Genomic DNA, 22383 nt, shown 5'->3' with positions numbered 1-22383 from the left:
ATGGTAACTATATCTTAAACTTTAAAATAAAACCCTAAAAATTATTTTAAATAAAATAAAATTTTAGAAACGTTTTGAAAAATAAGCAAAATTTAAGAAATATCCGCAGACTCAATAGGGAATTAGGGGAAAAAATGACAAAAAAGAGAGTAATTTTATGGTATGTCTGAAAATATCAACCGTTTCAGGAAGTAAAAGAACTAGATAAAGAGGCATTTCAACATTTATACAGGTTAAACAGTTAACTATAATTAATATTTTATATCTTTTAATACATTCTATTATATTTAAATGAAGTATTTAAATCAATTTTGAAATTCCTGTCCACGCTAATTATTATAATACAAGGTACTAACAGTCAGTTGAAGGGTGTTTGAATAATTTAAATATAATTATTATAGTAATAATTTCAAATATATAATTTTATATTTATTAATTTCAGAAATATTTAAAATAATATATGCAAATATTTTAACTCAATTATCACGACTTTTTTTTTTCCTTTCTCTACGAGGCATTCGTTACTTATTGGCTCGTATTCAGATAAAACGTACTTCAATGCCGGTTTGTTGTAATCCGACTGAAGCAGAATTCATTTTACCTTTAATAAGGTTATGAAATTTCGTGCTTTAATAAACTTCAATTATTCAATTTTCTATTATATTAAATGAAATTTATACAACTTTAGGAGTAGGCTTCTAAAAAAAATCTAATCGTGTTATTATTCGGGCACGACATTAACAAAATAGCGAAATTCTGAATAAGCAGGGTGTAACAAAATCCTATGTCATGTCTTGATGGATGGATAGATGTAAGATAGCATTATTTTTTTTAAATAAAATATTTTGGATGCAATATGTTAAAAGAATATGGATGGGACTTTTAAAGGATTTTTAAAGGCAACGTTCGCTAGTTGAAAGAGTCGATTTAAAAAAAAAAAAACAAATAACCATAGTCTTATTATTATTAGTGGCGCAAATACAACAACATAATCCCTTGTGATTATAAATATTATTGCATGATTACTGCATTAATTACAAAAGATATGGATCAATGACGTGATCCGGATTTACAATACTTACGTTTACAGGCACTGTACTTATTGTCACCTTCAATCAATCAGTGGCTTAAATGCATTGTGAAGGTTACTTTATAATTTCGCAAGTTTAACCGGGAAACATTGTTTAACTATTTATTTATCTTAAAGAGCCAATATATAATTTTGTTATATTCTATATAAATTTACTACAACACCTGTGCATTTGCTGAGAATTTTTTTTTTTTTTATTAACAAACGTTTTCAGCCTACTCCCGTAGGCCATCATAGGGTTTTTAAATCCGTTTTTAGAAAATATTCCACAAATAGAACATTCCTTTTAAATTTTAACTTTTGAAGTATCGTAAGTGCAAATTTAAAGTTAAACGAATTAAATAAATAAATAAAATAATGTATATTTTTTACATTAGAAAATAATTGAAGTAGCATTAACAATATCAATATATCATTTTGAAGGTTTTAGCAACCAAAAAAACGAGAGGAAAAACAGCTAAAATAGAATAGGATTATAATTAATTTCAAAAATATAATTAATTGCTCTCTGTAAATTTTTAGCATTAAATTTTAATATTAATATAAAAAAATTATTTAAGTAAGATATTAGTAAAATGTTTTAATTTTTGACTTTAATTGCAGAAATATTTAAATTTAATATTAAAAAAATGTTTAACGTCTATAACCAAAAATAGAAAATTTATGAGGCTAATTAAATAACGACTTTAGAAGATCTTAAGAAGCTTATTTAATGAGAATAATAAAGAAAATAACTAAAAATATTCTCTAGCAAGATTTTCATTCCCTGTTCAACGGTTTTCTGCAGGCTAAGCTATTTCTGATCGCAATTTTCATAATAATAAATGTTCCTGATTCTATCTCTATACAATTTATACGCGTAACAAAAATTTCATTATGGAATAAGTATGAATTTTTCACTTTCTAAGCATTTTGAATCCAAATATACTTTTCCATATAATAGATATTGCTGTAAATATAAGAAGACAATATCGTAGTATATTATTGCAGCTTATAAATTTATTTTTTGGTTTAATTGTTCTGCAATTTCGTGTGAAATAAAGACGATAAAATGATAAATATCAGCTCTTTCTATTTAGTGCATTATCGTGGACTTCACAAACTCACATTTTTTTCGCTTAATATTATAAAGCACTTTCACAACCATTCGCATTTATATTATTAATGTACTGTACAATACAGTACATAATTTAAAATCAATATATATTTTTTATATTTGGTTAATTCTGATATCTGCTAGTACATAAAGTAAGCAAAAATGATTTTCAAGACCTTCAAAATATCATTTCATANGAGGTTGTACGTCGTTTTTATTTTATAAAATTTAATAAAATACACTTTTTACTTTTATGCGTGTTTTTTCTTTCTTTTATAATAAAATTACAATGAAATAATCGCAAACTTTATTATCAATTTTTTGCATTATAACGATTATAAATTATTGATTGTTATTTAATGAAGGTAAAATGACTATAATGGACCCTATCATAAAATCAGTATAATTATGCACATGCTTAAAATTAGAATAATTTTCTATTAAATAATGATGATAATAATAATAATAATAATAAAGAGCAAAAAATACAAGATTATTCATGGACAGAACAAGTACGAAATTCAATACAACAGATCAGACATTACACTAATTGATAAAGAGCGTAAAGTAATATACTTTAATAATATAATTACTATTTTGCAGACCACACACGTTACAAATATTTCAGACATACAGATTCCCGCATTAAAGTCAAGAATCAATGATGAATGAACAGGATGATTGCGGTTTCAATCATCATTTCTATAACTAATGTCATTTCCTGAGCTCTTCGTAACAATAATCAGGTACTAGACTAATTCGAGAACATTTATGTTTAAGTATAAAAAAAATAACTATTGTAGAATATTCTTAAATTCATATACCATACAACAAACATCTCGCATTAATGTATGAGAAAGATCGTTATCTCTGAACAAGCCATCTGGAATTTGACATTCGCCAATATAGTGGTTGAATCCAGGATTAACCTTGATCAAGAGACGAATCTCTTTTTGAACATAATAAGCTTTGCAGAACACGATATACAGGATGCCATTACAACTATTATTATATAGAAAATATGCTTAATCCTTTCAAAAATTTAACTTTTTAACTTATAAAGCTATTTTTAAAAGTTGAATACTTTTGTATGCAAGCAGAACATAAGTATATCAATTTTCAAAATTACTTTTAAGTAAAAAATTATTTAAAACTATGAATAAGGAATAAACCATATTATAATTTAATACATAGTAAATACCCATGAATAAAATATCAATAAATTTGTTTGAAGAACAAAAACTGTCCTTTAAAAAATTTAATCGCACAGATGTGCAGTATTGAATGATTCGTTTCTAATTTACTAAATATTTTTGATACTTTATTCATGGATATTTACTACGTATTAAACTATACGATTACTTATTCATAGTTTTAAATAATCTTTTATTTAAATACATCAATTTTCAGAATTACCTTTCTGTTCTTCGTGTATGAAAGTATTTCATTTCCCTTAATAAATTAATGTGAATATCACATTAAACGTTAACGTTAGATTACAAGATGAAATTTTATAACTTATGAATACGATAAGATTTTTGAAACGGAATTATTTCTATATTTAAACTAAGCACTAAGATATTCGCTAAAATAGAACTGAAATACGAGCCTATTTACAAAATCATTAAATTCCAGAAAATCAAGAATTTCTTGAATAAATATTTTTCTTAAAACAGTGTTTTCATTTAGTCGAACAAAATATATTTTTAAATGGCACATTAAAAAACAAATTCTTAATATCTACTGATTGGCTAATGATATAACTTACTGATTCAGTAGAATGATTGGCTAATGATTCGAATACGATATCAATAAATAAATATTTGCATTGTTAATATTGTCGAATTTTATCAACTTGTTTTCTTAAAAAGCCTACCGCTATCGCAAGACAAAAATATAATTGATGAAAACAAGATATAAATTACTGTAGGCCTAAGGCTTTTTTTTATTATTTACGTAACCAAAACCTTGACAAAGTTTCATCAAAATATGAGAAATACCTTACTTTAGTATTTTGTTTTATTTTCCTGTTTTCTATTTTTGATATTATCTTAATCACCTTCAATCCATTAATTTTTTCCAGAATTATTATCGTATTTTATAAGAAAACCTTCGTTTTCTTAGTTTTTATACTGTACCTAGACATCAATAAATACATTTTTGCGTGTTGAAAGTACTAAAATAGTCACATATTCGAATTTATTAAGTAATTAACTTTCTAAAAAGACAGCAGACAGCAGTAATAATTTCAAATTTCCTGAAAAATCACTTAAATGATCGAAGTAATCAAAATTTAATGTAGATTTACAATAGTTTATAAAATAGAATTAATAAAGAAAATTTTGAAATAATTTATCGTGTGTCAATTTCTTAATTTTAATCATATATACAGAGTTATTTTACATTTTAATTATATAGGGATAGTTTAATTACAGCAAAATCTTTTCCATGGAAGAGGATGAAATAATTTCTTCCTATGAAAAAGTGATGATTACTTACTTCTATTCGGATAAAGAAGAATAATGATTAAATCATATGATTGAAAAGATTTAATCACTAAATCAATATTATTAAAGTTATTATCATATGTATAGTACTGTACGTTAAGAAATAAATAGCACTAATAACATATACATGTATATTAATAATTTTATTAATTACAGTTTATGGTTAATAATTTTTCGGGCTAATAATCGATATCTTTAAGGTTACAGAGATAATTAGCATTTAAAAATAACCCTCATAAAATATGGATTTTTATTAATACCCGATCATACGTTATATTAGATCTAACATAGCATACAAAGTGTAAATTGATTCCAATAAATTTTTGTTGATAAGTTCCTAACTGCCTGTTGATTGATATTCAGGTTTGACAACTCCACCTATTTTTCTTCATGTACTGTTAATTATTAATAAATAAATAGCTTATTAGTTATTTATTAAGTTTATTTGTATTTTAGAATTCCAATTTATCTTTAAATTATACGTTATTAAGTATTATTAAAGTAAATATTCTAGAGTTATTCAAACAAGTGAACGGTTTACGAACTCGAATTGGTGTCGAAAAGAAGAGCAGGTTTTAATAAAAACTTAATTATTGAGATTCTTCACAAGATCTTGGCATATGCCAAAATGCATATTTATAACCAAAACTGTCTGCAGCTGTTTCAAAATTCTTAATTAAGCAATCCTAAATTCTAGAATTTATTTGAAGAAGATTTTATAATCAAAGTTTTAGATTCATCTAAAAATATAAAGTAACATTCTTTCTAATTTGAACGTTACACAGTAATAAAGGAATAAGATAAAATATTTATAATATTTATTATATTAATTTGATGATATAACAATGTTTAAATCGTTTGGAATATATCAATATCAGCATAAAAATGATATTCCAGAAAAACATTCTACGTTCTAACTTGATAAAATTCTCAGAAATTCCGAACATTTTTATAATAAAAATAATTTTTGAATGTTCTGCTATAAATAAAATGATATATTTTCAATATAAAAAATGTTTTTATTTTAACGTAAATAAATAGAAACTGATTAATATCAACTGACCTATTTTCTAAACTATCAAAGTATTTAATGGAAAACATAATTTCCTAATTATTATGTGTTCAAAACAATTCACATTTACATTTTACAAGAATATATATATATTTAAGATATTATCTAAAAATATCCTAGGTGATTTATCTCTGTTTATCTCCAATTGATATCTTTGATGTAGGCTGCGATTTGAATATGAGATGGCAGACCATGACCTAAAACTTTCTGCTGAAGTTCTAATCGTCTATTTAATCTTTATTGATTTATTTAAATTTCAAGTTGATGTCTTAATATTTCACCACAAAGTTAAAATCGTCGTCGTTTTTAATATCGGGGAAAACTTCTCTTTTTAAGAATGAAATTATAAAACAAGTTTTCTAAAGAAATTTATTATCCATAACTTTTTCTCTTCCTATTTGAAATTCTTAAAACTGCTAAAAATATTCTCGAAAAATGTCGAAATTCAAATGATGGTTATTTAATTTTTCAAGATAAAAAAAATAATTAAATTAATGATGAGAAATTTCTTTATTTAATTTTATCGTAATTTATAAATTCATTATAAACTTGAATTTATTTCAAATTTGTGTACTACAGTAAAAATAATTAGAATATTTTTTTCTTTGCTGCTTGGTTTCAAAGTAATGAAATATGCGGCACGCAAAGTGTTTCTATATTTAAAAACAGAAGGAAAAAGATAAACTTATTCTAAAATTTTATTTTGATTATAATCAAAACTTGTTTCAAAACTCTAAGAAACGAGTTATTAAAATTGAAAATAATAATTAATATCCATTTAAATTAATTAAATGTCATTACAAAAAATGATTAGGTATATAAAGTAAAATTTCACATTTAAAAATTAAAAGTTTCAGCTCTTAAAATAAGTCCAAAAAACAATTAATACGGTACTACAAATTTATATTCTTTATTGTAACGAATTAAAATTTCATAAATACTTCGCTGTTTAATTAATCATCTAAAGATTCTAAACATTATATGAAAATGAATATAGGCTACTGTAAATTGAAAACAATAAAAATATGAATATTTAAAAATTATAAGACATTTATTTTATCAAATTAATTTAATCTGGAATTTTAATATAAACTGTTACGTTTATTATATAAACATTTTGTATTAGAAACGAACAGTTTCGAAGATTGTTAGAGAAGTTTATTTATTTATCCAATCCAAAGTTACTAAAATTAGATTAACTATCGAGAACTAAGAATAATGAGATCATTAATTATAAAATTTAAATAATTTTAATATATAATGTTTATAAAATTGTATAGTAAATCCTTAACTATAAATTAGTACAATACATATTTTTAATTTAAACAGAGAGAAAGAATTAAGCAGATAAATCTTAACTGATTAACACCAAAGGGTTAAAAACTAAATAATTCAAATATTAAATTAAATCATTAATACAGAAAATATGAAAATTTATTTAAAATTACTAAATCCGACTTTTCTTAAGAACTAAATCTTTTAGCCGATTCAGAATTTGATGTATGTTGAGCGTCTAGAAGTACGTTTAAAATGTCAAATTTAACTCAAGCGCTTTTTATCCGAAGACATTGAAGAGAATAGATAATGAACAAATTGCAAACATAAGACACATCTTTTATGTCTAAAAATAGTTTTTTCAAAGACTCGTTTAACCTACGCTAACAATGGTACATCACAGAACAATAGATTCTACAGAAAAAAAACGTGAAATTTAATAAAACAAAGCTATGAAAATCCCTTACAACATTCAATCAAACCATTAGCTATTATTTATATTCTAATATATCAATATATATTTGATATAGAAGAATGGAAAAGAATAGAAAATCATCATAGAAAATGATAAAAGAAGGTAAACAGAACACAACAATGGTAACTATATCTTAAACTTTAAAATAAAACCCTAAAAATTATTTTAAATAAAATAAAATTTTAGAAACGTTTTGAAAAATAAGCAAAATTTAAGAAATATCCGCAGACTCAATAGGGAATTAGGGGAAAAAATGACAAAAAAGAGAGTAATTTTATGGTATGTCTGAAAATATCAACCGTTTCAGGAAGTAAAAGAACTAGATAAAGAGGCATTTCAACATTTATACAGGTTAAACAGTTAACTATAATTAATATTTTATATCTTTTAATACATTCTATTATATTTAAATGAAGTATTTAAATCAATTTTGAAATTCCTGTCCACGCTAATTATTATAATACAAGGTACTAACAGTCAGTTGAAGGGTGTTTGAATAATTTAAATATAATTATTATAGTAATAATTTCAAATATATAATTTTATATTTATTAATTTCAGAAATATTTAAAATAATATATGCAAATATTTTAACTCAATTATCACGACTTTTTTTTTTCCTTTCTCTACGAGGCATTCGTTACTTATTGGCTCGTATTCAGATAAAACGTACTTCAATGCCGGTTTGTTGTAATCCGACTGAAGCAGAATTCATTTTACCTTTAATAAGGTTATGAAATTTCGTGCTTTAATAAACTTCAATTATTCAATTTTCTATTATATTAAATGAAATTTATACAACTTTAGGAGTAGGCTTCTAAAAAAAATCTAATCGTGTTATTATTCGGGCACGACATTAACAAAATAGCGAAATTCTGAATAAGCAGGGTGTAACAAAATCCTATGTCATGTCTTGATGGATGGATAGATGTAAGATAGCATTATTTTTTTTAAATAAAATATTTTGGATGCAATATGTTAAAAGAATATGGATGGGACTTTTAAAGGATTTTTAAAGGCAACGTTCGCTAGTTGAAAGAGTCGATTTAAAAAAAAAAAAACAAATAACCATAGTCTTATTATTATTAGTGGCGCAAATACAACAACATAATCCCTTGTGATTATAAATATTATTGCATGATTACTGCATTAATTACAAAAGATATGGATCAATGACGTGATCCGGATTTACAATACTTACGTTTACAGGCACTGTACTTATTGTCACCTTCAATCAATCAGTGGCTTAAATGCATTGTGAAGGTTACTTTATAATTTCGCAAGTTTAACCGGGAAACATTGTTTAACTATTTATTTATCTTAAAGAGCCAATATATAATTTTGTTATATTCTATATAAATTTACTACAACACCTGTGCATTTGCTGAGAATTTTTTTTTTTTTTATTAACAAACGTTTTCAGCCTACTCCCGTAGGCCATCATAGGGTTTTTAAATCCGTTTTTAGAAAATATTCCACAAATAGAACATTCCTTTTAAATTTTAACTTTTGAAGTATCGTAAGTGCAAATTTAAAGTTAAACGAATTAAATAAATAAATAAAATAATGTATATTTTTTACATTAGAAAATAATTGAAGTAGCATTAACAATATCAATATATCATTTTGAAGGTTTTAGCAACCAAAAAAACGAGAGGAAAAACAGCTAAAATAGAATAGGATTATAATTAATTTCAAAAATATAATTAATTGCTCTCTGTAAATTTTTAGCATTAAATTTTAATATTAATATAAAAAAATTATTTAAGTAAGATATTAGTAAAATGTTTTAATTTTTGACTTTAATTGCAGAAATATTTAAATTTAATATTAAAAAAAAGTTTAACGTCTATAACCAAAAATAGAAAATTTATGAGGCTAATTAAATAACGACTTTAGAAGATCTTAAGAAGCTTATTTAATGAGAATAATAAAGAAAATAACTAAAAATATTCTCTAGCAAGATTTTCATTCCCTGTTCAACGGTTTTCTGCAGGCTAAGCTATTTCTGATCGCAATTTTCATAATAATAAATGTTCCTGATTCTATCTCTATACAATTTATACGCGTAACAAAAATTTCATTATGGAATAAGTATGAATTTTTCACTTTCTAAGCATTTTGAATCCAAATATACTTTTCCATATAATAGATATTGCTGTAAATATAAGAAGACAATATCGTAGTATATTATTGCAGCTTATAAATTTATTTTTTGGTTTAATTGTTCTGCAATTTCGTGTGAAATAAAGACGATAAAATGATAAATATCAGCTCTTTCTATTTAGTGCATTATCGTGGACTTCACAAACTCACATTTTTTTCGCTTAATATTATAAAGCACTTTCACAACCATTCGCATTTATATTATTAATGTACTGTACAATACAGTACATAATTTAAAATCAATATATATTTTTTATATTTGGTTAATTCTGATATCTGCTAGTACATAAAGTAAGCAAAAATGATTTTCAAGACCTTCAAAATATCATTTCATATAAATGAAAAAAAGATATATATATATTTTAATATATATATAAGATATATATTAAAAAATTTGTTTAAGATAAATAAAGTGATCTTTACATATATTTTATTTTTTAAATAATTGTTAAATAGACATGCATGTAAATTATTAAACAATTTTTAAACAAGACTCGCCTATAATTTAGAAAAATTAAAAAAATATGAAAGAAATTAATTACATATTATCGTAATGATATTATAATTCGTATGAATAGATTAATCAATAGAAAAATTACTAATGTAACCAGTTCAATTTTCCATTATTTATATACAAATAATTTTATAATCTTAATTGCTTTCAGCCATTCAGTAATCATTACATGTTATCAGAATAAAAGAAAAAGAAGTCTTCTCACGAAAAAAGCATCGATTAAGATCAACTGCCTTGAGCTTTGCTGCTGCACTCAGTAACATAATTGATCCGGTTTAACAATGCAAATATATAAATCGTTAGTTTATAAAATGTTTTTAAAAATATCGTTTCCAAAGCTAATATTTTTTCTATCTTCTCAATAATAAACGTGCTTCTAAAATATACAAAACAGTAACAATATATCTTTGTTAAACGGTATCTTGGTTAAGTAAAAGCAGAACTAACAATTTATCATTTTAAAATATAAATAAAGATTTATTTTCATTTCCAAGTGATAAAATTTTACCAAACTTAAAAACTAAAAATTAGTAATATTTTATTAAAAATGTTCATTTTTAATACTTAAAACTCGAAAATATCGGAACGTACTAAAATACAATATCGAATGCTATTAACATTCAATAAAAATACGTATTTTATTATAAAATCGAATTTAGATAGAGCCTATACAAGTAAAGTGGTTCCCGAATAGGTAATAACTATAAATTTAATTTGTAGATCGTTAAAAATATAAACAGCTTCATCGAAAATAACATTGTTTTTAAACAGCGATGACGAATGAAGAATGCTATCATCTCGCCAAAGAATTTTTTACTCTGATGACGTCGAGAAGTACGGAATTGGCAACGTGTACTTTCGTGATAATCATCTTGCCACTGATTTTTAGAGGTTTATTGTATGATACGACGATGTTACTCGAATTCCAAAATGCATGCAAATTCGTTAATGCTTCTTTTATTTAATTCTAAATCGTTTCTTAACGATTATTTAATTGAATAATTTCTGCTAAAAATTTTTGTTTTCCTGTATTTTTTCAAAGTAATTTTTAAAGGATATAATACGTCTCTATAATTACTTTCATATAGATGCGATTTTTTAATGATGGTTCTCAATAGAAGCAATATTTTTCGGTAATGATTTTTCAATTTCTTAGATATCGTGGCCTTAGGTAGGCCTTTAGACCTTTTCCAGGTATCAAAATACAAATAAGAAAATACAATACAGGCAAAACTAAATAGGCATACGACAAAGAATTAGATTGAATTGAATTAATTTTTAATAGGTAAAATACTTTTTGATACTGTTTTTTTCTAGTGAAAATTATCTTCAAATTACAATGTTAATAATTGAAGAAAAATATTTTATTTGATATTTTTCAATAAAATAGTAATGTAGTAAAGTAAGGGACTCGGTAATACATTTTTGTACAAATTTATACTCATGATAAAATACCATAAATATTTTTATTACTAAATTTACGCTTTCAGTACTATATATATAATTTAAAAATTTTGTATTTTATTTAAAAGTTTCTAGTAATTTTTTCCTGTCCTTTTTTAAACGGAATTATTTTTAGTTGCCACATTTTTTTTATAATAATATCCAAAGAAATTAACTTTTTCTTTCGCGTTGATAAAGTTCAAAACAGTCCAAGGATATTTCTACATTTGAAAATTTCCTGGTCTTTAAATGTTATCTAAATATAACCTGAATGCTACTCTCTTCCAACAGCTAGATGCGGCAACAGCGTGGGTAAAAAATGAGACAGTCTTAAGCTTGGATTAAAAATAGTGTAGAAGGGGGTTATACTTACCAAAGGCATGCAGTCTTGTCTTGGAAGAGAGGCACTAGTGCTGAGGAAGGCTCCACACGCTACCATGTGAAACGATGAAAGTTGACTGAAAAAAGCATGAAAAAAAATGATTTTCTTATTAATAAACGAAAGATTTTAAAATTAAAAAAAATTTTTAAACATCAAATTAATCACTTATATGAAAATTGAATTCAATTAGTAAAACCTTTCTGAAGGATTTTATCTGATGAATAAATGCGCATAAAGTCCCGATACATTAAAATGTTGCATTCCTAGTGTAAAATCTATTTATTTCTTTTGTTTAAAGACTGCAAAGTTTGCTAAGAAAAGAAAGATGCTTAGATGATCTTTCAGCGCTGTACTATGTCACTATAATTACCAAAGGAGGTAGACGTTGAAAGAGAGAACTGTCTATTCTAGGATGGGGAGTGACGAGTTTTCATACTTTACACGAAGTCATAAGATTAAAGTTAACTTACTTGTTCGATTCGCTGCACATACGACATGAGCAGATGCATCGCACGTGTTGTCGTACGTCAACGAACATTGTATGAGCGAAATGAGTAGAATCATCTCGGGCTATTTGTTTGCGTGTAAAAGTCAAGTAAGTAGGAAGTTGGCCTTGGAAAACAGATAACGTGGACAACGAATCCGGATCGCTTCAGAACTTGAAGAATTGTTTTTAAAACGTGTATGAATTCGCGTAATAAATCATTGCGAAGATTATAAATTGATCACATTTTATATTTCGAGTAATAAAAAGAAAGTGATATTCATTATTTAAAATTAATTTATGATAAAATGTTATATAAAGTGTTATACAGTCATACGGTAGCAAAAATCACAAACGAAACCCTGACCTCTAGAATTTGGGTTTTTGACTCTATTGGCTCTTCAGGAGATTCTTAAACAAGTCCAATTGCAGATTTGCCAAAAAATAAGAGCACGTTCATTTCTGTTATGGCACGCTAAATTCCTTAAATTTTAGCATTTCACTTCCTTATTGATTCGTCATTATTCTAAGTACAAATAATTTTAAAACAATAATTTATTTAGTTATCAGCTCGAGGACTTGTTCTAAGTTATGATAAATAACTACGTGGTAGTCTTACGCAAGGATCATTATAATGAAACTACACAATTAACTCAAGTTACTGTATCTACATATAACAGAAGAGTAAAAAATAACAGCGAAAATTTATTTAAAGTATATATAAATTATATTTTAAACTTAATTTTATAATTTGATAATAAAAATCTTATCTTTATTCGAGAATTTCAAACTTTAAAATTAAAAATAAGGATTTTAGAGAAAGATTTCGAATCGTTTATAGTATAAAGTGACTCTACAAATGGTTTAAATTATAAATTTTTATAACGTATTGTTTTAAAGTATAAACAATCCCTTTTATAGAAAAAAAGCAAATAATTTTCGGGTTTTTACTTTGTTAACTTAGGAACTTTTTGCCACAAAAAAGATTCAAATTTCAGAAAATCTAGATTATACCAGAATTAATCTCAAAAAGTTTTTAATACTAAATTAAACGACTAAAAATTATGTTTCCGGTAACCGCTTACGCCTACAGTTAAACAATTAAATTAGTGATTTACACTACAACAAACATTACAAGTATTTACCTAATTTAATCGAGAATAATTACATGCATGTAGAATCTATATAAAGTAACGTAACAAATAGAAATAAGAAAGAAAAAAAATTATAAATGATTTAATGATTGAAGGGAAAGATTAGTATAAAAAACAAAATAAAATAAAATAAAATTTCAGATATTTCATATAAATACAACAGTTATTATGATATAAGTCTATTATTATTGTTTGTCCTTCAGGTGTGAATTTCCGTCAGTTGTCCTTGAAAATTCGAATTAAATGAGTCCAGATAGATATCTAGGAGCATGTAGTATATGAAACCTAAAATTCATACGCTCTACTGTAAAAGGATAGCCGATGAAGCATTTTTGTCAAGGGCATTATCAACTGCTAGTTATGTAGCCTTTTCATGCATAATTTGGCATCGCAGATTTATAGATAAGCTTCTGGAAGTATAGTAATTCATCGCTACATTCGTGCATAAGTTATGAAGTTTTTGTCAAAGACATTGCCGAGAAGACAAAATAATATGAATTTTTTGAAATTTATGTTCGAATACACGAAAAGATATTGATTCAGTTAGGTCTAATGCAAATCCTAACACTTCATTCAAAATTCCATTTGAAAATTTCCTGTACCTCGAAGAACGGAGGGAGAAATTCAATAACACCGATAAAATGACGATAAAATTTTCATATTTATGATCCAAGTACGTTTCGGACCCCGAATCGATCTGGGCCAAAGATGTGTCAAAATGGTGCCCTATCGTCTCATTGGCATTCAGGTCTAGTCGTCTCCTATCTGGACTGGGCTGATTTATCGTCCGCTATTGGCAAAAGTCCAAACCTTTTCTCTCTCTCCTACCCGAAAAATGATCAATTCTTGTAGAAACGAAGTAAGTCGGTCGATTCCCATTAAAGAACGAGTCGATCAAAAATGTTTATAACGAGTGAAATATCTCGCAACATCCAAGTGATCGCGAGAGATAAATAAATAAACCACTCAATTTTCTACCCGAATTTTTCTGAAAAATCTTTTATTTCTCTGTATATCCCATATATTTTTAAATTTATACATACAAAATCTGCTTCACAAATCCTCTTGACTTTGTGAAGATACAAACATTCGCGTAAAAATCCGGATTCGAATCGTAGTTACGACATCGATTTCGTGATTAATACTTGCGCAAGAGGTGACCAGTAACGTTTCGAATTAAAAATAAACCAAATAAATAAAGGTTAAATAAAATTATCCAATATTTAATTCGATACAGATCATTAACAAGATTTAACATCATCAACGTTTTAATGAAAACGAACAATTCCGATCAATGAATTTAAAAAATTTAAAACTAAAAGAACGAAATCTTTCTAAATAACACGTAAAACTTTTAAAACTAAGAGAGTTATGACGTATTTTAAAACTTTTCAAGTTTTTGGATGACAAATTCGAACTTAGTGACCTTGACACAATAGATGAACAATGGGCGGAGCTTTCTCTTTGATCCGCACTGCGCTGTGACATAAGAAAATCGAAAAAGATCAATTTTTCAAAAATGATTTTAATAACGAAAAATATATTTTGAGAAACGTTGATAATAAAATTTTCAAACCATTCACTTTCTTTTTATTTTATTTATTTTTTAACATAACAATTAAATACGATAGAAAAAAAATCGGATAAATTAAAGATGGGTACAGTATATCTCCTTCTGGTAATGTATTTATCACTCGAGGGAAATGTTGTCCTTGCTTTTTTCTTTCTTATAACAAATCTCGTTTTGTCTTTATCATACGCAATGATCGCTTAACTGGTCTAGTGTGCAAATATAACGGAAGGAAACTGGGAATTTACTGTGTTCTTAGAAAATTTTAATGAATAGTATACACAAATAAACTTTCAATGAAAGCGAAAAAGTATCTAATTCTATCGAAAGCTTGCAGAGCTATAAAAAGTAATCTTAATCCAACCTTGCAAGACGACACGAGGAATAACATTTCTTTTTTCTTTTTTTTTTTAAAGTATCAAGCTAATTGTTGGGTAAAGATTTTTTTATAGCCCATAACGCGAGAACCAATCACGCATACATAACACAAGTCGTTCAAAAGCCATCTAGTGGATGATTTATTAACAAAAAACGATAAAATTTTAATATTTAGGAAGTGTATCGGTTCTAATGCTATTAAAAGTGATTAAGGCTAATTATTTTCGTTGCTGTGAAAAATACTTTTTATGTTTATGGATAACAGAGAAGAAAAAAAGATATCGGTTTCATTACAAATATTAGTCTAAAATTTCATTTGTAAGCACTTAAAAACTAGTAATGATAATCAATTAATGTGTAGGATTTGTAACAGTTCAGGTACCGGAGAAGGCATTTTTTTTCCATAAAAATTACGTGAAGTAGCAGACATAAGAAAAATCGATTTGTGCTAGTGTACAGAATACAAAAACCACTCTAGAAAGAAAGTTTAACTTTTTGTTATATGATACAACAGAGCTCTATATATATATATATATATTGAAATATCAAAACAATAAATTATTCAATCAAAAGTGATTTAAGTTAGGTCGATATATATAATTTAAAATTTTAAAAATGCATACGCTATTTATTTTTTATTATTATTTTTTCAGAATCCGTGATTTGACTTAATTTAGGAAATAGTTTATATATAGAACTTACGTTAAATCTAATTTATTGATGAAATAATGCTCACAAATGATATTTTTCCTTACTTTTTTATGATCTAAAACTGATTTAGATTCACCTAAATCAAGATCATAATCGTAACATTCAGAATCATCAGAGAGAGAGAGAGAGAGAACTTCTTTTTCAAAACTAGTATAGCCTATTTTTAGTTTATTTTGGATTTGAAAATCTTCAATATTTTTGAGGATACTTCTGTAAAAGTCAGTTGACATCAATATTTTCCTCCCCTAGAATATTTTTTTCTTTATTGAAATACTTTCGTGAGTTTTGAAATACTGGAATTTCTTTATAAAGTTACATTTATTTCGGACAAATAGATTTTAGAATCTGTGCAATTCTGCGGAAAACGTAGATAATTTTGTACTATCCAAGTAATAATTTCAAGTTATGTTGTACTACATCGAGTAAACTTTTATATGTTAAGGTGACATTCGAAAAATACGTAATAAAATATATATATATTATTTTTACGAATTTAATATAACCCAGTAATTTCGAATTTGAATTGTGTAACATTAAAAAGAGGAACCATAAAGTAAAGAGATTTATGTCAAGATTAAATTAATACAGACTGAAAATATAACCGGTCGAGCTGATAACTAACCGAAAATTTGGAAATTTTTTTTTTTTATAAGTTTTTATTCAAAAATATAAAAATAGATAAAACATGTAGGTTAACGGTTGGAATTCAAAATTTTATTACGTATATACCTTTCATCTAATCAATATCAGTTTCATAAAAATCAATTTATGTATCATAAAATTAAATTTTAAAATGATTTTCTTTATAGAAATAACAATAGCAAATAGTGAAAAAGTTTATATTTGAATGCTTTTTTTAATTAAGTAATTATTTATATTAACATTCAATTTTGGAAACAAAAATATTATTTTTACTGCATTTTAATTCTTTAAAAACTGAAAAAATTGATATAAAAATTATCATTATATTTTGAACTTTAATTTTTGGTTGTTAAATTTATATATAGAGTAGAATTTGAATGTTGATGTCTCCTTTAAATTTGTAAATCATCTTAACTTTTGAATTATTTTTAAAAATTACTTATATTTAGTATAATTTTAAAAATAACTTATAAGTTAGAGTACGAGTTTTGTTCAAAATTAACCGAAAAATTTACAAAATTTATTCTATAAGTTTACATTATTTTTAAAGAATGTACTTTATATTAATATAAACTGCAATATATATTATTGCTTGCAATCCATAACATCACAAACGATTTTTATATCCTCTGTAAGACCACTAAGCAAAAAACATTGGAAAATACTTAATTAGATTAATGTTAAAATTAATAATCATCCGAATGTTAAAAATATTTAAATGCCATCATTTTCCTGCATACAAAGAACTTCTCTAAACTATTTTTTATATTTTAAAATTATTTTTAGTTTTAAACTTCGGACGATGGAGAAACTATCAGAAAATGTATAATGTGAAAAGAAATATCAGAATAATTACAGCATGTTAATTTTATAAAATGATTATAAATATTATAACAATATTTTTATTAAATTACTCTACAAAAAGTATCGTTAATGGCCCAATAACCATTTGTCATAATATCTGGATTTTTTCTGAAAGCACATTCTCTTTTTTCCATCTTCATCTTCTTTTTCTAATAGAGAAAGCAAGCTAATGATGGATTCCATATGAGTTATAACTATTTAAACTAAGTTATGAGAATTGAAGCATTATCATTAAATAATAAAAAATATAAACGTTATAATTTCGTATAAAAGCGCACAGTATATCTCATTAACAAATTTGTTTCTGTAAAGTATTTTGCATATAAAAATATTTCTTCAAATTTAACCTAGATTCTTTATAGACAAACACTTCAAAGTTGCTTTTCTTAATCAGTAACAANGCTGTAAACTGTAAAAAAAGCTTTGCATATTGTCTATTGGAATGTTACCTTACTATAGAACTGGTTAAAATCAGTTTGGAAATAAAAATAATTAAAATAATTACAACTTTACAAGAAGAGATACTTTTTAAAAGAAAGATTAATTTTTATAATGTTTTTTTTTTGTACTTTTTATAACGATAAACTGCAATTATGTAACATAATTAAATTTTCCTTTATTTTCTTTCAAATTTATTCGAAGGAATAAATTTAGTAGAATAATATATAATCGGTTATTCAAGATACCGAAGTCGTAATGATTCCATGCATTAATTTATATTGTATTTACATTTTTGAAAGAACCCAATCAAATATCGATTTTACTGGAGACAATTCAAAATTTATATGTTTTCACTAAAAAAAAGCTCATAATATAAACATTGTTCAACAATGAAGGAAATCTTTTCCATTAAAGCAACGAAGCATGAAATACCACAACAGAATATGGAAACATTTTTCACTTTTTCGTAACAAAACTGAGAAAAATCCCAACAGAGTCATTTATCTTTATTTTTAGCTGTAAAAAATTTTATACCAAACGTTTCGTATTAACGTTTCGTATGATTTTCTTGTTTTAAATCAAATTTATGTAAATATAAACGTAATTTAATACCTCTATCTTCGACAATACGAGAAGAGATATCACTAGGTACAACGCTTGACTGCATTACTATCGGCCGGAAGTTCATACAAAATTCTCAACACCCGTTCGTAAAATCAACAGATTAAGCATTCTTTGCGAGTTTTGACGTTTAAATTACTGAATTAAAAAAGAAAATACGTAAAGTAAAGTAAAAATATCGAACTTTTTTGGGTTTTTCGATGGGAGGGTAAACAGGAAGTGAAGTAGGAGGTAGCATCTTCCTACTTGAAATGAGAATGACATTCGCCCAGCATGACTAACTCGAGTATCCCTTCAAAGACAACACATGGGAAGACAACACTGTAGGTATTCTAAAATTGCATTTCTAGAGCCAAAAAAAAGGAGGTGGATGCACCATTTATTTTTCTCCAGAAACTTTGTTTAAGAATTTAGAATCCTTATTTTTAGTCACCGAAAATGTTTTCTTTTTAAATTCTACATTGTTTTATGATTGTTTATAAATATATTAACGATTGCAATTGTTCATATATATATTTTATTTTATTAAAGGTAATAGTTAGTCTACTTTATCCTTTCGGAAAACATTCGCTAAGAAATTTATTCCTCGGCATGTTTCGTACGTCTCTTTCAGCTAAAATAAGATTAAAATTAGGATTTTGTATACTTTGGGGATTAAATAACTTTACAATGTCGTATACTTTCGTGTACTAAAGTTTCTTTGAATATAAAATTAGCTCTAAAAATTGTTAATAGATCTGCGTTATTCTTTAATTTGGAAAGTGTCGTCTTAAAATATTAATTAAAATATAATTTAATACTGATTAATTACTATTTATATATAAAAATAAAGTGAAACAAAATCTAAGATAAAAAAAATTTTTTGTTTATTTTTCTAAATTATTTCTGTAAGTGAAGTAGTCTGTTGATAATTTCTAAATTTATTTCTTTATTTTTTTAACATGTTTTTTTATTTTTTAAATATAAACTTTAGATATTTTAGCAGTATAGAATATTGTTTAAAAATTGATAAACATAAAAATTAACATCCTAATCACAATTCATTTTTATATTTTAAAGCTTTAATAACTTTTTAATTAATTATAATGTATGGAATTCGGTATTATGAGGAATATATAATCTTAAAAAATAACAGCTAAATAAATTTTCATTTAATATCACATATATATATTTATTACAAAATATAAAATATTTCACGTTTTAAATATATACAAAAATATAAATTTATGATAAAAACACTATTGAAATATTCATGAAATGTTTGTAACACATTCGTTTCTCGTTGGTTCCTGTTGTAAATTTTTCATTTATTTGTTTTATTGTACATTTCCCTCAAAAGTAAACAGTAGTTTTTTTTTACTTTTACTTTTTTTTTTTTTATTTTTATTTTTCCCTTGCTGAAAAAGTAAATAAGAGCGTGAAAGTTTTCTTTCAAACAGTCCAATCCGCGATGGCAGAATTATGATTCAAAATTGGATCATCGACTGAGGCTGAGTATACAAGAAGCAGAAAAATAATTTACGAGAGGAAATCTTTCACTTCAGACAAATAAAAACAACATCGCTTCCGAATGTACTAGCTCTTCTTGCAGTTACTCAATGCTATTTTCATCAAATTGCTTTTTATATTTTCTCGATTTTACAGGTGAAATGTTTCGATTTATACGATTCAAAATGTACTTTTTACAATATATATATATGTTTAAAAATTGATACATATTTCGTATAAGTTTATTCTTTTATAACGGTATAAAAACGCTTACTTTTACACAAAGGAGGATCCAGGAGCGAACTTAGGGGAGTGATTTTTATTAATTACTTTTATAATTATTTAAAATAAACTACAAAAACTTAAATAACATAAAAATATAACAAAATTAAGAAGTAACTATTAAAATAAAAACATTATTTTGAAAAACTAACGACGTTCTTGTTGATAAATAAAACTCTTACAGGCAATCGTTTCTACCTCTTCGTCCCAACTTTTATATCTACTGATTTCAGTTTTGTACTTAAAAAGTAGACAAGGAAATAAAACAATTTAAAAAGAAAATAAATTAAAAGAGCTTGGCCTTATAATTTTTCATTTTATTAATATATTTTAAGAGTTATAATAAATTTATAGAATTTATTCGAAGTTGTACGAGTCTACAAAATAAGAATTTATCAAGTGTTTGAAATATATGCACGATTGGTGAACAACATATACGAACTAATAAATATTAAAATCACTTACGAAAGAAGAGAATAAAATAAATTCTAGAGAACTTTTCTCCCGATCTGTCTTGAAAATTTGCATGCTCTTTTTATTATTTTCATTTTTTCTTTTTCATCACTGTATTATCTAAAATATATTCTATCACTATTCCTTTCGCATTCGTTCATAAATATTTATTATATTATGATATAAATATTACATTTTCTGCAATATTGTTAACATAAAAATAAATAATTGCGTGTTAGATCTGTAACACTCATTATATATTTATCATTACTTAAAATCGATTTAAATTACTGCTTCTTAACCATTTTAAATTTGCAATTTTCTTTAATACCATTGGCGAATTCTGATGATATCGCGAGCTACCGGTTGAAAATCTTATTTAGATCTGTAAAAGTAAAAAAATCTTAGTCACATCCTAAAACTTTTTTACACTCTGCTGATCTAAAAGAGATTTAATTAAACAGAACTTAACCATTAAAACAGCCTAAAATTAGCTTTTTCCAAAACTTTTATCAGCCAAAAATCTTATAGATGCTTAGAAAGATATCATTTGTTATATGATTTCGTTTCAAATTAAGTTAAAAGTTCATTAATTTAATTTGAGTAACGATCATAGATCACTCTGAACAATCCTTAAAACTATGTTAGATCGCATTTCATCATTTGTCATTGAATGCAGCGTGAAAAATTAAAATTAATTTACGATTGGATTTAAAAATACATCTATCTAGATAACTTATATTTAGTTAAGTGCATATATGTTTAAACTTAAAATGAAATTAATTTTATTTTAGACTGATATAGTCATATACGAGTGCTATCAAATGAATTACTGGTAGGTCGCGACTCACTGGTTAAAAATGTATTATATTTCAGGCGAATGTGATGATTTTACAACACTTTGAAAGCAAGCTGGGTGCCTCTGAATAACACTAGGAAACATCAATTAATACTTTTAATAAATTATAGTAATAAAATTCCGTTTTATCCATAACTTAGAGGAGATCGGGGCAAGATCGGCATGTTAAGCTTTACTTAAATTTTGTGTAATAAATACTGCTGTAAACTGAAAAAGAAGCTTTGCATATTGTCTATTGGAATGTTACCTTACTATAGAACTGGTTAAAATCAGTTTGGAAATAAAAATAATTAAAATAATTACAACTTTACAAGAAGAGAGAAATTGACGAAGTTGCCCCGGGTATAGGGGCAAGATCGGCAACTTCTCTCTTTTTGTAAAGTTGTAATTATTTTAATTATTTTTATTAAAGTTGC

At 25.2% G+C, this 22383-nt stretch overlaps 1 protein-coding gene across 4 annotated transcripts in view; it reads right to left on the bottom strand.

The window, feature by feature from the left end:
• LOC111624891 (nuclear factor 1 X-type-like) overlaps positions 1-22383 on the bottom strand; it is a 67572-nt gene that overhangs the window by 6598 nt on the left and 38591 nt on the right. The window contains exons 1-2 of one of the 4 annotated variants that reach the window (XR_002756650.1): positions 12186-12373; positions 12012-12096 (exon numbers count right to left, since the gene is read on the bottom strand). Coding sequence is in view for 1 of the 4 variants with exons in the window: in XM_023367868.1 (XP_023223636.1) it covers positions 12012-12096; positions 12491-12558 (153 nt within the window). In the remaining 3 variants the exon portion in view is untranslated. Of the gene's footprint in view, positions 1-12011; positions 12097-12185; positions 12374-12490; positions 13236-22383 lie in introns of those variants that run through there. The other 3 variants (XR_002756649.1, XM_023367868.1, XR_002756648.1) reach the window with 3 other exon arrangements.

Source organism: Centruroides sculpturatus, unplaced genomic scaffold, assembly GCF_000671375.1.
Source record: "Centruroides sculpturatus isolate CEXI.00-Female unplaced genomic scaffold, Cexi_2.0 scaffold408, whole genome shotgun sequence".
Classification (NCBI taxonomy): Eukaryota; Metazoa; Arthropoda; class Arachnida; order Scorpiones; family Buthidae; genus Centruroides; species Centruroides sculpturatus.
Note: the sequence above shows the minus strand (reverse complement) of the source record. Positions and strands in the feature narration are given on the sequence as shown.